The sequence below is a fragment of the Schistocerca piceifrons genome, chromosome 8, assembly GCF_021461385.2.
Source record: "Schistocerca piceifrons isolate TAMUIC-IGC-003096 chromosome 8, iqSchPice1.1, whole genome shotgun sequence".
NCBI lineage: Eukaryota > Metazoa > Arthropoda > Insecta > Orthoptera > Acrididae > Schistocerca > Schistocerca piceifrons.
This window is the reverse complement of record NC_060145.1, coordinates 45,209,481-45,225,191: the sequence shown is the minus strand read 5'-3', so window position 1 is coordinate 45,225,191 and position 15,711 is coordinate 45,209,481. Positions and strand designations below refer to the sequence as shown.

Sequence of the window (15,711 nt, the reverse complement as noted above, 5' to 3'; positions counted from 1 at the left end):
GATGAAATGATGATGAAGACAACACAACACCCAGTCCCTGAGCGGAGAAAATCCCCGACCCAGCTGGGAATCGAACCCGGGCCCCTGAGGATGGCAGTCCATCATGCTGACCATTCAGCTATTGGGGCGAACAACACGAGGAGAGGTAAGGCCTGCATGGAGAATGTATAAGGGGTTCCCAGTGAAACTTCTGCAGCATAGCTGAAACAACCTTGGCAAAATGCGGACTGGGAAATCCTTACACATCCTCAATGCAATCCTGATATCTCCCCATGTGATAATCATATTTTTGGTGCCCTGAAGAAAGACATTTGTGGCCATTGATTTGCTTTGGAAAAAGAGGTTCACACCTGAGAACAATCATGGTTCTGTAGACAACCACAACCATTTTTTCTCAAAGGCATTGACCATCCTGTCCCACAGCGGGATAAGTCTATTAATGGTTATGGTGATTAGTTCAGAAGTAATAAACAGTTTAATTACTTTTTCCATTTGTCTCCTTCCAGAAACTTCCTGGCAGAAACTGTGTGCTGGACTGAGACTTGAACTTGGGATCTAAACTGAGCCACCAAAGCACGATTCACGACCCGTCCTCACAGCTGTACTTCTGCCAGTACCTCATCTCCTTCCTACCAAACTTCTCAGAAGCTCTCCTGTGAAACTTGCAGAACTAACACTCCTGGAAGAAAAGATATTGTGGAGACATGGCTTAACCACAGCCAGGGGGATGTTTCCAGGGGCCAGGGTTTGTAGGTGGACAAATCTGACAGTTAGTCCTCCAACTACCTATCTGCTTTCCTGCTCTCACTCCAGCACTGCACATGCCATCTATTTCACCAATGCACTTAATAGTCTTTGCTCCATCCCTATGTCTTTCCTCTCCTGTCTCTCTTTCCCCATTCCCCAACAGAGCCTCCCGACTCTGCATCTAGCAGCCCTATTGTGCTAATCTCCCCCCCCCCCCCCCCCAACAACATCCTTGCACACTCCCCCAAGCTGCACAACATCTTCCCCTGCCCCTAACCTGCTAACCTTCCTCCTCCCTTTCCCATACCTCCTCCTTATCCCCACCACCAACTACCCCAGACTGCTGCTCAAGTCAAACCTAGACGAGGTCCACAATCAGACTCCAGTGGCTGGAGACAGTAGCCATGTGTGTGTGAATGTGTGTGTGTTTCCTATTCTGGAAAAGGACTGTTTGTCTGAGAGATTAAATGTTTGGCAGACTTTTCATTGTGCCTGTCTGCAATGCAATGCCTTCTGTGTGTGTTCAGTAGCAATCCGTCTTTTTCATATTATTATTATTCCATCCTGTACTTCCATTGTTTGCCTTCTTCTGATGAGAAATTAATTTACAGGAATTGTGTAGCATGCAAAGATAAAGAAGTGTTGAGCTTGTCAGTGTCCTTATTCCCACAATTTCTTACAGAACCAATAAAAGTGAGGAAGCTGCATTTTTTGTGGGCACTACATTCTTAAAAAAGGAGCATAATATGATAAGTTATTCCTATTCCTACAAAGAAATGTTAAAAAACTGTAAGTGTTGCAGTTTTTTATGTGAACAGGTACAAAGATGCTGAAGACTACTTGCCCAAGACAAAACAGTTGGTCTTTTCATTATGACAATGCACCACCACGTCAGGAAATATTCATACTATGCAACTACTGTAAATTTCAAAATTCTTGACTACCCTCAGCCCTATCTTGACAAAGTTAACTTTGTTTTGCTTCTGCACATAAAAGCTCACTTAAGCTACACATTTCTTTTGCTATAGAGCTCCTGAAGGCATTGGAGAATGAATGAATGAATGATTAAAAGAAAACTCTGGGTAATCGGTTGGTGAATAGTCACTAAAAGGTAAGAAATGCAATAGATGTAGCAAAAATTGCATTGTAAAAGTAAATTACTGCACAGGAAATTACTAATAAATTACATAAAATATCTCAGATCTGTGCATAAATTGCTGGGAAAAGGAGCAGCTACTAAGATACACTAGTCAGTTTCAACTTTCTGAGGATTACAAGTTTAATGCCTTACGCTTGTTGGAAATTTGTAAAAATGCTTTTTACCAGTGTCATCTCCAACCCAAACATGGGCAAATGTACGTTTAGTCATTTCATTCATTCATTCATCATATTCTACAGATTTCATTTTGAAGCTGAGCCTTCAAGGACGTGTGATACATGAAAAGTGTACACCAACAAAGAGAATTAGTTGTGAGAGACTTAGACTGTAGACCGAGTTAGCAATCACTTACAGTCAAACTCTTATATCCTCTATGTGTGTGGACAAAGTGAATTTAGCAGGAAAGCCACCACTTCGATAAAAAACACAAAACAACAACAACAAAAACAGCTGCTAGCTATCTACTACTGCTTGCTGCATATTTGGTTGACTACATCAACAATGTCACAGATTGAAATGCTACAACAGCAATGTCTTCACTACAATGAATTCTGTTACTTTTCATGCTGTGAACAGTAATATTCATAATTTAAGGTCTATGCAGAAATCATTTTTATATTCTATGTTGCAGTTGTGTATCTCACAGTCATCTGTAACGGATTTTTATAATGAAGACATCTTTTACAAATTGTCCAGTCACAGACATAACATATTTTTACTGCTGACTTTTTCATTAGAAATATTCTATACAAAATGCAACTGCAGTAGATCAGTGCAGTGAGATATACTTCCAGCTTATAAGTGTGTTTATGTGGCCCAGCTGATCTCCACCAAAGAATTTTGCATTTGGAGTTGCATTTAATGCACAACTATCGACATTTATTTGTGTGACCAGTAAGAATACTTCCATCCATAGATTGAAACCACATAATTTATAAGCCCAAATATCATGAAAGAAGGCAGGTGTATGTGAAAGAGACCTGAAAACATTGTAAGGTTCTAGATAGATTACATAATAGTGAGACAGATATTATAAAATCAGGTTTTAAAATGTAGCACTTTTTAATGGCAGATGTGGATTCTAACCATAATTTATTGACCATTAAATGCAGATTAAAACTATGGAAACTGTAGAAAGGCAGGAAATTAAAAGGATGGGACATGGATAAATTGAAAGAGCCTGAGGTTGTGGAGAGTTTAAAAGGGAGCATTAGGCAACAATTGACTGAAACAGAGGAAAGGAATACAGTAGAAGATGAATGTATAGCTTTGAGGAATGAAATAGTGAAAACACTAGATGATCAAATAGGCAAAAAGACAGTGGTCAGTAGAAATCCCTTGATAACACAAGAAGATGAAATGTGTGGTACTGCTGGCAGACACACATAAAAGGCAGTGAAAACACTAGATGATCAAATAGGCAAAAAGACAGTGGTCAGTAGAAATCCCTTGATAACACAAGAAGATGAAATGTGTGGTACTGCTGGCAGACGCACATAAAAGGCACAATTTCTAACTTCCAGAACTAACATTCCCTTCAGCTGGGAGGAAACAGTGATAGACTGAGCAAGATTAAAAAGAAAGACCCACATGTTGTGAGGAAGAGGGTAAACAGAGATGAAGGGGAAGGCATCAGAGACAATATGTCATGGTCTACATCTACATCTATACTCTGCACACCACTGTGAAGTGTATAGCAGACAGTATGTCCCATTGCACTAGTTGTCAAAGCTTTCTCCCATTCCTTTCATGTGGGGATCACAGGAAGAATGAGTGCTTAAATGTCTCTGTGCATAATGTAATTAGTCTAACCTTGTCTCTGCGACCCATATGGGGGCGATAGATAAGAGGTTGTAATATATTCCTAGATTCATTGCTTGAAATTGGTCCAGAAAAATTCTGATTATGTTTTCATGGGATACTGTTCATCTATATTCAAGCTTCTGCCAATTCAGTTCTTTCAACATCTTTGTAACACTCTCCCATGGATTGAACAAATCTGTGACTGTTCGTATTGCCCTTCTTTGCAGTCGTGTAATATCCCCTGCTAGTCCTATATGGTAAGAGTCTCACACACTTGAGCAGTATCCTAGGATGGGTAACATGAGTGTTTTGTACACAGTCTCTTTTGTAGACTGATTGCTTTTCCCCAGTGATCTACGAATAAATGATCCTCTGCTTCCTACTTTACCTATAACTGAGACTCTGTGATTGTTCTAAAAAATGGTTCAAATGGCTCTGAGCACTATGGGACTTAACATCTTAGGTCATCAGTCCCCTAGAACTTAGAACTACCTAAACCTAACTAACCTAAGGACATCACACACATCCATGCCCGAGGCAGGATTCGAAACTGCGACCGTAGCAGTAGCGCGGCTCCGGACTGAGCGCCTAGAACCGCTAGACCACCGCGGCCGGCTGTGATTGTTCTATTTCATATCCCTGCAAAATGTTACATTCAGGAATTTGTATAAGCTGACTGATTCCAACTGTCACTCATTGATATTATAGGAAACTGCTTTCTTTTGTGAAGTGCACAATTGTACATTTCTGCACATTTAAAGCAAGCTGCCAATCTTTGCAGCAAATCTTATCAAGATCTGACTGAATATTTGTGCAGCTTCTTTCAGACAGCACTTCATTACAGATAACTACTCCCTCTGTGAAAAGTATGAGGTTACTATTAATAGTGTCTTTTAAGTCTTAATATTCAACATGAACAACAATGGTCTCAACACACTTCCTCGGGGCACACACAAAGTTACTTCTGCATCTGTTGATGGCTCTCCATCTGAGGTAACTTGCTGCATCCTCCCTACCAAATAGTCCTTCATCCAGTCACAAATTTCACTTGATACCCCATCTGACTGAACTTTTGACGATAAGCGTAGATGTGGTATTGAGTCAAATGCTTTTTGGAAATCAAGCAATATGGGGGGGGGGGGGGGTCGAGGTGGTCAAAAATTTTCTAGCCTAACAAATAAAGAATGACAGAAATTTTGTAACACCAATTTATTTTTTAATATAATACCCGTGTACACTAAAGCACTTGCGGGCATGCTCAGGTAACTTCTGCAAACCATTCAAATAAAAGGTTTTTGATTTCGAGTCCAACCAAGTGTTCACAGCATCAATCACTGCATAATCATTGTCAAATCATCGTCCGTTGAGGTCTTTTTTTAGGTTTGGGAAAAGAAAAAAGTCTGATGAAGCTAAATCAGGAGAATATGGTGGATGATGTAACAATTCGAACCCACAGTCATGCAGAGTTTCCAGTGTTGCTATGGCTTTGTGTGCTGGTGCGTTGTCCTGATGCAGAAGAACTCCATTTGTCAATTTTCTGCGACTTTTTTTTCTTTCTCTCTTCTCTTAAATGGTGCAGTAGGGTGCAATAGTACAATGGATTGATAGCTATGCCCTTTTGCAACTAATCCACCATAATTACACCTTGTGCATCGCAGAAGACGATGCCATCACATTACCGGCTGATTTTTGCACCCAGAAGTTTTTTGGGGTAGGATATGAAGGATATTTCCAATGTTGTGACTGTTGTTTTCTCTTAGGATCAAAGCAGTGAACCCACATTTCGTCCATTATCACATACCTTGCATGAAAGCCATCTTCAACCACTTCAAATCGGCAGATGATTTCTTCACACCACTGCACACACTCCCATCTCTGATCTGCATTCAAGTCTTTTAGGGCCCACTGGGATGAAACTTTCCACAGTCCCATAATATCCACAACAATTCATGAGCACACCCATGGGAGGTTCCAAATGTGGTTTCAATGTGCTGCAACATCCACATCTACATCTACATGGTTACTCTGCAATTCACACTTAAGTGCCTGGCAGAGGGTTCATCGAACCATTTTCATACTACTTCTCTACCATTCCACTCTCGAATCGTGCATGGGGAAAAAGGAAAACCTAAATCTTTCTGTTCGAGATCTGATATCTCTTATTTTATTATGATGATCATTTCTCCCTACGTAGGTGGGTGTCAACAAAATCTTTTTGCATTCAGAAGACAAAGTTGGGGTTTGAAATTTCGTAAATAGATCTCGCTGCAAAGAAAACTGCCTTTATTTCCGTGACTGCCACCCCAACTCACATATCATATCAGCGACACTCTCACCCCTATTGCATGATAACACGAAATGAGCTGCCCTTCTTTGCAGTTTTTTGTTGTCCTCCGTCAATTCTACCTGGAAAGGATCCCATACCATGCAGCAATATTCCAGCAGAGGATGGACAAGTGTAATGTAGGCTGTCTCTTTAGTGGGTTTGTTGCATCTTTTAAGTGTTCTGCCAAAAAAGTGCAGTCTTTGTTTCGCCTTCCCCACAGTATTATCAATGTGGTCTTTCCAATTTAAGTTGTTCGTAATTGTAATTCCTAAGTATTTAGTCGAATTGACAGCCCTTAGATTTGTGTGATTTATCATATACCAAAAATTTATTTGATTTCTTTTAGTACCCATGTGGATGACCTTGTACTTTTCTATGTTTAGTGCTAATTGCCACTTTTCGCACCATACAGAAATTCTCTCTAGATCATTTTATAATTGGAATTTATTGTCTGATGGTTTTAGTAGATGGTAAAAACAGCGTCATCTGCAAACAATCTAAGGGGGCTGCTCAGATTATCACTTAGATCATTTATATAAATCAGGAACAGTAGAGGGCCTATGACACTACCTTGCGGAACGCCAGACATCACTTCTTTTCTACTCGATGATTTACCGTCTGTCACTATGAACTGTGACCTCTCTGAGAGGAAATCATGAATCCAGTCACACAACTGAGACAATACTCCATATGCATGCAATCTGATTAATAGTAGCTTGGGAGGAATAGTATCAAAAGCCTTCTGGAAATCTAGGAATATGGAATTAATCTGAGATCACTTGTCGACAGCACTCATTACTTCATGGGAGTAAAGAGCTAGCTGTGTTGCACAACAACAATATTTTCTGAGTCCATGTTGGTTATGTATCAATAAGTCATTTTCTTCAAGGTGATTCATAATGTTCGAGTACAGTATATGCTCCAAAGTCCTACTGCAAATTGAGGTCAGTGATATGGGTCTGTAATTCAATGCATTACCACTATTTCCTTTCTTGAATATTGGTGTGACCTCTGGTACTTTCCAGTCTTTAGGAACAGACCTTTCGTCAAGTGAGCTGTTGTATATGATTGCTAAGAAAGGTGCTATTGTGTCTGCATACTCTGAAAGGAACCTGATTGGTATACCATCTGGACTAGATTAGATTAGATTAGTTTCCGTTCCATAGATCCATGCTGAGGAGATCCTCGTGGATGTGGAACATGTCAATTTTTTTTTTTTTTTTAGCTGAAATAACAATACTAATAGTATGAATATATACAATACATCATTTGTTTCTATTAAAAAATTCGTCAATGGAGTAGAAGGAGTTGGCCACTAGTAGGTCTTTCAAGCTCCTTTTACACTGATCTTTATTTGTAACTAAATTTTTTATGTTTACTGGCAAATTATTGAAGATGAGTGTTCCTGAGTAGTGGACCCCTTTTTGAACTAAAGCAAGTGCCTTTAAGTCCTTGTGCAGATCATTTTTGTTCCTCGTATTGTATGTATGAACTGAGCTGTTTGTTGGAAAAAGAGATATATTATTTAGGACAAATTTCATTAGTGAGTAAATATACTGAGAGGCAGTAGTTAGTATACCCAGTTCTTTGAAGAGGTTCCTACAGGACGTCCGTGAATTTACTCCACAAATAATACGTATTACACGCTTTTGGACTCTGAAAACTTTTGTTTGACTTGAAGACTTACCCCAAAATATTATACCATATGACATTATGGAATGAAAATAGGCAAAGTATGCAAGCTTTTTCATTTTTATGTCGCCTATGTCTGCTAACACTCGAATTTCAAATACAGATATGTTAAGGCGTTTCTGCAGTTCTGTGGTGTGCTCTTCCCAACGGAATTTATTATCAAGTTGTAATCCCAGGAATTTAAGACTGTCAACCTCTTCTATCTGCTCTTCTTCACATTTTATGCGTATGCTGGGTGGAAACCTCTTACAGGTTCTGAACTGCATATAGTGAGTCTTTTTGAAGTTTAATGTCAGTGAGTTGGCTTTAAACCATTTATTAATATCCATGAAAATATCATTAGCAGATCTTTCTAGAACTACACTTGACATACTATTTATTGCAATACTTGTGTCATCTGCAAACAAAACGAACTCTGCTTCTGGCAGTGTAACTGATGAGAGACCATTAATGTACACAAGAAAAAGCAATGGCCCTAAGATGGATCCCTGTGGGACACCACATGTAATTTCTTCCCATTCTGATGATGACTGATGACTTAATTCACTAGTCACTTGCACTGACACCCTTTGTTTCCTGTTAGTGAGGTATGACTTGAACCATTTTGCAGCACTGCCCGTGACACCAAAGAATTCTAATTTACTTAAAAGGATGTTGTGGTTCACACAATCAAATGCCTTTGAAAAATCACAGAAAATACCTGCTGCTTGTAATTTGTTATTTAATGAATTAAGTACATTTTCACTGTAGGTGTAAATAGCCTTCTCGATATCAGAACCCTTCAGAAATCCAAACTGTGTTCTTGATAATATGTTATTTGTGGTCAGATGGTTGAGCAGCTGCCTGTACATTACTTTTTCTAAAATTTTTGAGAATGCTGGCAAAAGTGAAATCGGTCTGTAGTTTGATGGTATCCCTTTATCCCATTTCTTGATTAGAGGCTTAACATCTGCATATTTTAGCCAGTCAGGAAATGTCCCAGTTATAATTGACTGGTTACACAAGTAACTTAGAATTGTACTAAACTCACAAGAACATGCCTTAATTAACTTTGTTGATATTTCATCATACCCACTAGAATGCTTTGTTTTTAAAGATTTTATTATGGACATTATTTCTTTTGGTGAAGTGTGTGATATATTCATGTACTTGAAGCTATTTGTGAAGGCTAGTTTCAGATATTCAAGGGCATTATTTACTGATCCTGAAAGTCCCATTCTATCAGTAACGGATATAAAGTACTTGTTAAATAGATTTGCCACACTATGCCCATCAGTTACTAATGTGTCATCTATCCTTAGTGCTATTTGCTCCTGTTCCTTTCTGGTTCTACCAGTCTGCTCTTTCACTATATCCCATATTGTTTTTATTTTGTTCCCTGACATTGCTACTTTCTTCTCATAGTGCATTTGTTTAGATGTCTGAATTACTTTTTTTAACGTTTTACAGTATTCCTTGTATTTAGCTTAATCATCAGCATTGGAGCTATTCTTGGTCGACAGATACATTTTCCTTTTTGTCTTACAGGAAATCTTTATTCCTTGTGTAATCCATGGTTTTATTATAGACTCCTGTTTAATTTGAGTAACTTTTAGAGGAAAACAGTTTTCAAACATGGTACTGACATTGTTCATGAATGTGTTATATTTTTCATTCATGTCATGAGCACTATAAACATCTTTCCAGTTCATATCTTTGAGCAGTTTTCTAAAACACTCAATTTTTGGTTGATTGACTACTCTCCTGTACTCAGATTTAGCAGTCTTGATAATCTGCTTAGAATTTACATCTAAAACAAGGAGCTGCATGTCATGATCTGATAGTCCATTTATAACAGGTTTTATGATATGATTTTGTTCCTTTGTCTATAAAAAAGTTATCAATGGCTATCCTTGAGGATTTAGTGATCCTAGTTGGAAAGTTTACAGTGTGAGTTAGATTGAAAGACAACATTACTAACTGCAGTGAATGTTTACTGGAAGATTGCATTAGAAAATCTGTATTAACGTCACCAGCAATCAAAATTTCTTTGTTTCTTCCTGTTAAATAACCCAAAAGAGCTTCTAGATGATCTAAGAATAGATTATAATTTCCTGCAGGTGCTCGGTAAATAGTTATTATTATATAAGGATCTGTTATGGAACTCTACTTCTGTTGCACATGCTTCTAGATGCTGCTCTAAACAAAATTTATTAATGTCAATGTTCTTGAATTTATGGCAGTTTTTGATAAATGTGGCAACTCCTCCTCCATCCATATCTTCTCTGCAGAAGTAGGAAGCTAGCTTAAATCCTGAAATGTCTAACATATCTATATCAGTGGTCACTTGATGTTCAGAGAGGCAGATTATGTCAATTTGGTTAGATGAATTCATTTCATCGATACAAATGAGTAGTTCATCAACTTTATTTCTAAGTCCCGGAATGTTCTGGTGTAATAAAGATAACTGATACTCCATACTAATGGGATTGTAACTGCTTTGGCAAAGATGAACTGGCAGTTTCTGATTACTTTCTGTTAAACACTGTTTAAATGGAGGCTGTATGATAAAATCTGACTCCTGTTCATCTGTTTCCTCAAACTGAGTATGTCTGCCAATCTCTCTTAAAACTCATTTTCTTTCCCCCTTCCCTATCCTAAAAAAGGCATCCCTCTGACACTTGTGACCACTGGTATTTTACCACTTGTGCCAGTGTCCCCCCTTAAGTTTTCTGCAATCAACCCAGACAGTTTTCCCTTCCCTTTCCTATTGAGGTGAAGGCCATGCCTGGTGTAGTCCCACCTATCGATAGCATCCACAGGAATCAAACCAATATAGGATCCTATATCCATCCTAAGCAGCCACTACAACTCCAAGTTCACCCTCCCTACGGAAGAGTTCAAATGAGGCCGATCATAGCGTCTCAACACAGACACAAATCCCACACTCGTATGCTTCGTTGCTGACGCTATCTTCACCAGGTCACTCTCTATGGAATATTCAGAGTCTCTGCCAATGCTATTTCCCAGACCACCCACTATAACCACGGCATCCTCCTTTGTGAAATCCTTGCATAAAGCACCTACATCCTCTGTTACCCGACCCAGATCTGCATTAGGCTTGAAAAAGTTTGTGACCTGGTACTCTGGACCTAGATTTTCCTGCAGTAGTTGGCCAACACCTCTAACATGGGGACTACCTAATAACAGAACTTTATTTCTCTTTACAAATTTCCCTACCTTTTTCAAGTCCTTGAAAGCTTGTTGTGCCCTTTCTACAGCTTCAGCTACATGAGGCTCATCCGATTCTGACTGAGGCAACAGGTCAAATCTATTTTCAAGATTTATGACAAAGCTGTCTGATGCTCTCCTTTGCCTGTTCCCCCTATTACCTGTTGCCACTTCCCACCTCTGTTCACCCTTCTCCCTCTTTAACCTGTCCAGATCCTCCCTTGCCTTGTCTAGGTCAGCTTGAAGAGCTGCAATTTTCCCTTCCTGTTCCAGTATTTTCCTATCTCTACTACAGATCCTACAATACCACTGGTGAGCCTTATTTATGTCCCCATTTCCCACGCCACTACATTCGCCCCAATGAAAGAAACTACAGCACCCATCACACCATACCCCGGAACTAACGATCCTACGCCGTGTCACACACTTCTCACTCATGGTAAAAACAGAAATCGTATAAGCTGATTTAAGTAGTGACTAAAACGTAAACAAAGGACCCTAGAAACTATTCAGGCAGATATAAATAAACTGAAAGAGTACTGAATAAAAAAACTGGTGATTACATATAACTCACTGTTTACTTAAGATACGCGCGCGTGAAATTAAGCCTAAAATCCGTGTTATACGCGCGAGAAAGAAAATAAACTTCTTACCCCGTTTAATCTTCTTTAACACTTCACTAACACTTCCACTAATGTAACAACACTTATATTATATTTATACCAACTGGAAACGTTTATCTATAAGTTTAATTCACTGCTTACTTATGATTTGCGTGCGTGAAATTAGGCCTAGGATTCGTGCTACAGGCGCGAGAAGAAAAATACGCTTCTTACCCCGTTTAATCTTATTTTATACTTCACTAACACTTCCACTAATTCAACAACACTTATATTTATAACACCTGTACACATTTAAAAATAGCTTAATAACAACGCTTTTTATAATTATTTAGTGCAGCAAATACTCGAAGACTCCGCGTCGCGTCGCGTCGCGTAGGCTTAAACTATTTAACCTGTAACTGGAAGACTTGCCTTTCTTAAGTGATTTGACTTGTTTCGCAACACCTAAGATATCTACTTTTATGTCACTCATGCTAACAGCTGTTCTGGTTTAAAATTCTGGAATATTTACTTCATCTTCTTTTGTGAAGGAATTACAGAAAACTGTATTTAGTAACTCTGCTTTAGTGGCACCATCATCGGTAATATTTCCATCGCTCTCACACAGTGACAGTATTGACTGTTTTTTGCCACTGGTGTACTTTACATACGACCAGAATCTCTTTGGATTTTCTACCATATTTTGAGACAATATTTCATTGTGGAAACTATTAAAAGCATCTCGCATTGACATCCGCACTAAATTTCAAGCTTCTGTGAAACTTGGCCAGTCTTGGGGATTTTGCGTTCTTCCGAATTTGGCGTGCTTTTTTCATTGCTTCTGCAACAGTGTTCTGACTTGTTTTGTGTACCATGGTGGATCAGTCCTGTCTCTTATGTTCAATGATCCTGAAAAATTGTATTGTGAGTTGCAGTCACTGTTTCATCAGTGGCAATGGTGACAGGCCTTCTGCTCCCTGGCACATCTTCCACACTTGTTCTTCCACGTTTGAAATTGGACATCCAGTTTTTCACTGTTGTATAAGATGGAGCATTCTCCTTAAATGTATCCCATATGTCCTCTGCAATTTCCTTGGGTGTCATTCCCTTCAAATGAAGATATTCAGTCACAGCATGGTTCTTAATTCTGTCGATATTCACGATTTTGCTTACACTATGGTATACATTGCACCCTAGTGGCAAAACTAATGAAGCTGAAGCCACAAAATTTGGCTTGATATCCACAAAGGGTCACCAGAAAAGCAGGTGCAAGACATTACAGTAACTATATCAGGCTAGAAACTTTTCGACCATCCCTTGTACTGCATCTATTTGATTGACTTCATCCACAGTTTTCAGTATATCATGCGAGGAAAGTGCAGTTTGGGTTTCACATTATCCATGTCTTCAGAATCCAGGCTGGTTGGCTCGTTGAAGGTCATTCTATTAAAGATAACCCATTATGGCTGAGCTCAGAATATGTTCTAAAATTCTACAACAAATGGATGTCAAGGATATTGGATAGAAGTTCTGGGGATCACTTCTGCTAGCCTACTTGCAGATGGATTTGACCTATTCTTTCTTCCAACAACTGGGCACTGTTTCGTGTTTGAGGGATCCATCACAAATTAAAATTACAAGAGGAGTTAATTAGCTGCATATTCAGTATAGAATCTGAAAGGGATTCCATTGCACCCAGAAGCTTCATTCCATTTTAACGATTTCGACCGTTTTACAATGACACTGACACTCATGTCTACTTCAGTCATCTTCTCAGACATATGAGAATTACATTGGAGCAATACTCCTGAGTTTTCCTTTGTGAAGTAACATTTTGAATTGGAGTTATGGTTCACTGTTAAGCACTGTGACAGCTTAAATTTGGGGGAAAAATGCATAAGTATAATGAAAGAAGAGAGGAAACTAGATGTTAAAAATTATAGTGAACCCAGGCTGGATTGAACCACATTAAATACAAACAGTGGTTGAGAAGGGAAATGATGTCTGAAATAAAGAGAATATGAAAGTCCAGCTGCCAACAGCAAGAAAAGCATTTCTGGAAAAGAGAATTTTGTGAGGATTGAAAAATGAATCTAAGCAGTTCAGACAAGAAGAGAACTGAGACTTCTGAAAAGTTGCACTGCAGAAGAACTCATATAATTACATGGGTAGACTGAACAATTAATGAGTAGACACTGAATTGAATTGGGGATACAGGAAATTTATGGCACAATTTTGCTGAAATAAGGGATTGAGTGATAGAACACAACCTGAGGAATCAAGTAATTGCCAACTTGGTAATGGACAGAAGTTAGAAGGGAGGGGAGGAGGCAGAAATTTCAGAAGGAGACCAAGGCTTGAATACAGTATGCAGGTTGAAGGGGGATGTAGGTTAATCTAGTAGTTATACAGAGAAGAAGAGGCTTGCACAGGATACACTACCGCAGAGAGTTGCATTAAACCGGTTTTCGGACTAAGACCACAACAACAAAAGGTGCCTGGGATATGGTCCTTGATCGGTTACTGGTAGTATACAATCCTACACATGCTTAGAGTTTGAATACATTCAACCTATTATTTCTGAGTGTTGCAGTTTTCACAAATATTACACTGCTGCTGCTATTACTGTTTCTTGTGCAGACTTTAATCTGAACTTATATAAATAATGGAACTTTCTTTACTCAAAAACTTATTGCATAATTATACTAATTTAGTAATTGTACTGACCACACTTGCATGATCTAAAGGTGTAAATAAAGGAATACTTACTGAAAACGTAGCTCAATGTAGTTATCAGTCAAATATTTACTCAGTGGTATTATGTAAGTGTGGTTCCATGCTCTCAAATCATTTGAAAACAGGTCAACATTTTCATAAAGGAACGCTGGTGTCAATGTCTGATTGAAATTGGTTCCCACTAAGCTTATTGTGGGCTGCTCAGTCTCTGAAATTGAAAAGTCAAAGTTTCATTAATGCAGGGAACAATTAAACATTAGACATGAAGTAAAATGATGTGAATTATATTAAGAATTATACGGTCCAGTCACATTAACATGACCTTCACTTATTTTTGATGTCAATGTGCAATAACCACTCACAGTCAGCGGTTGGCAGCACTAACAATGGAGGATACATAAAGCACGTCGAGGGGGGACAGAAACTGCCCAGCCATTGTCATAACAGAGCGATTTATCTGATATCACTGGCTTTTGGGTCCAGGGTGGATGCATTTCCAAAATGGCTAAGTTTGTAAACTTTTGGCATGCCGCTGTGGTTAAAGTATACTGCATATCGTCGCTAGGCAATGAAAACCTCGTAACTCCATCTGACAAAGAAATCCAAGTAACTCCATTACCAAATGTAGCCAATTATGCCGCATACCCTGTTGAAACCTTCCTTCTTCGAGTTGTACGGTGTCGCCATCTAGCGGCAATAATGAAAAACTCACATCTCCAGTGATATGCAGTTTGTGCCGTAAACCTTGTATCTCCGGTAAACGCCATTGTTAGTGTGAAGGGCGAACACATGCTCCAAGCTTAAAACGTTTTTTGATGTGATACTAACCTTTTTGACTGACAGACCCAACACTGCTTTATTGCTACAGGTACGTGTTAGTATTTCTAGGTAAAGAAATGTATTGTATTTTAATATACAGAATTAATAATGACTTCCTTAAATACAATGTTGATTTATGAGTTTTTCATCGCGCGTAAAGCAGACTGCACTTGGTAGAACTTAACAGAATCCTATACATTCTACAAATGGTTCAAATGGCTCTGAGCACTATGGGACTTAACTTCTGAGGTCATCAGTCCCCTAGAACTTAGAACTACTTAAATCTAACTAACCTAAGGACATCACACACATCCATGCCCGAGGCAGGATTCGAACCTGCGACCATAGCGGTAGCGTGGTTCCAGACTGTAGCGCCTAGAACCGCACGGCCACCCTGGCCGGCTATACATTCTACAGTAACTAGTTTGTTTTCAGCTATGGGTAAAAAGAGTAAATTCACTCTTCACCTTGTGAAACAAGCCAACAACGGATCATATTGTATAAAATCACCGGGAGAAGATTCTAGTCAGGTTCCTCCTTGTCCTCCACCAAAAGAAAGAGTATACCTACAAAATGAAGGTAAACCATAGTGTTTATTGCTGTAACTTCAAGTAAGA

At 38.9% G+C, this 15,711-nt stretch overlaps 1 protein-coding gene across 1 annotated transcript in view; it reads right to left on the bottom strand.

Moving 5' to 3' along the window:
• Positions 1–15,711, bottom strand: part of LOC124711663 (myelin regulatory factor) — a 334,494-nt gene that overhangs the window by 18,365 nt on the left and 300,418 nt on the right. Inside the window, exon 20 of the mRNA XM_047241854.1 lies at positions 14,309–14,483. Within this exon, the coding sequence (XP_047097810.1) occupies positions 14,309–14,483 (175 nt within the window). The remainder of the gene's footprint in view (positions 1–14,308; positions 14,484–15,711) is intronic.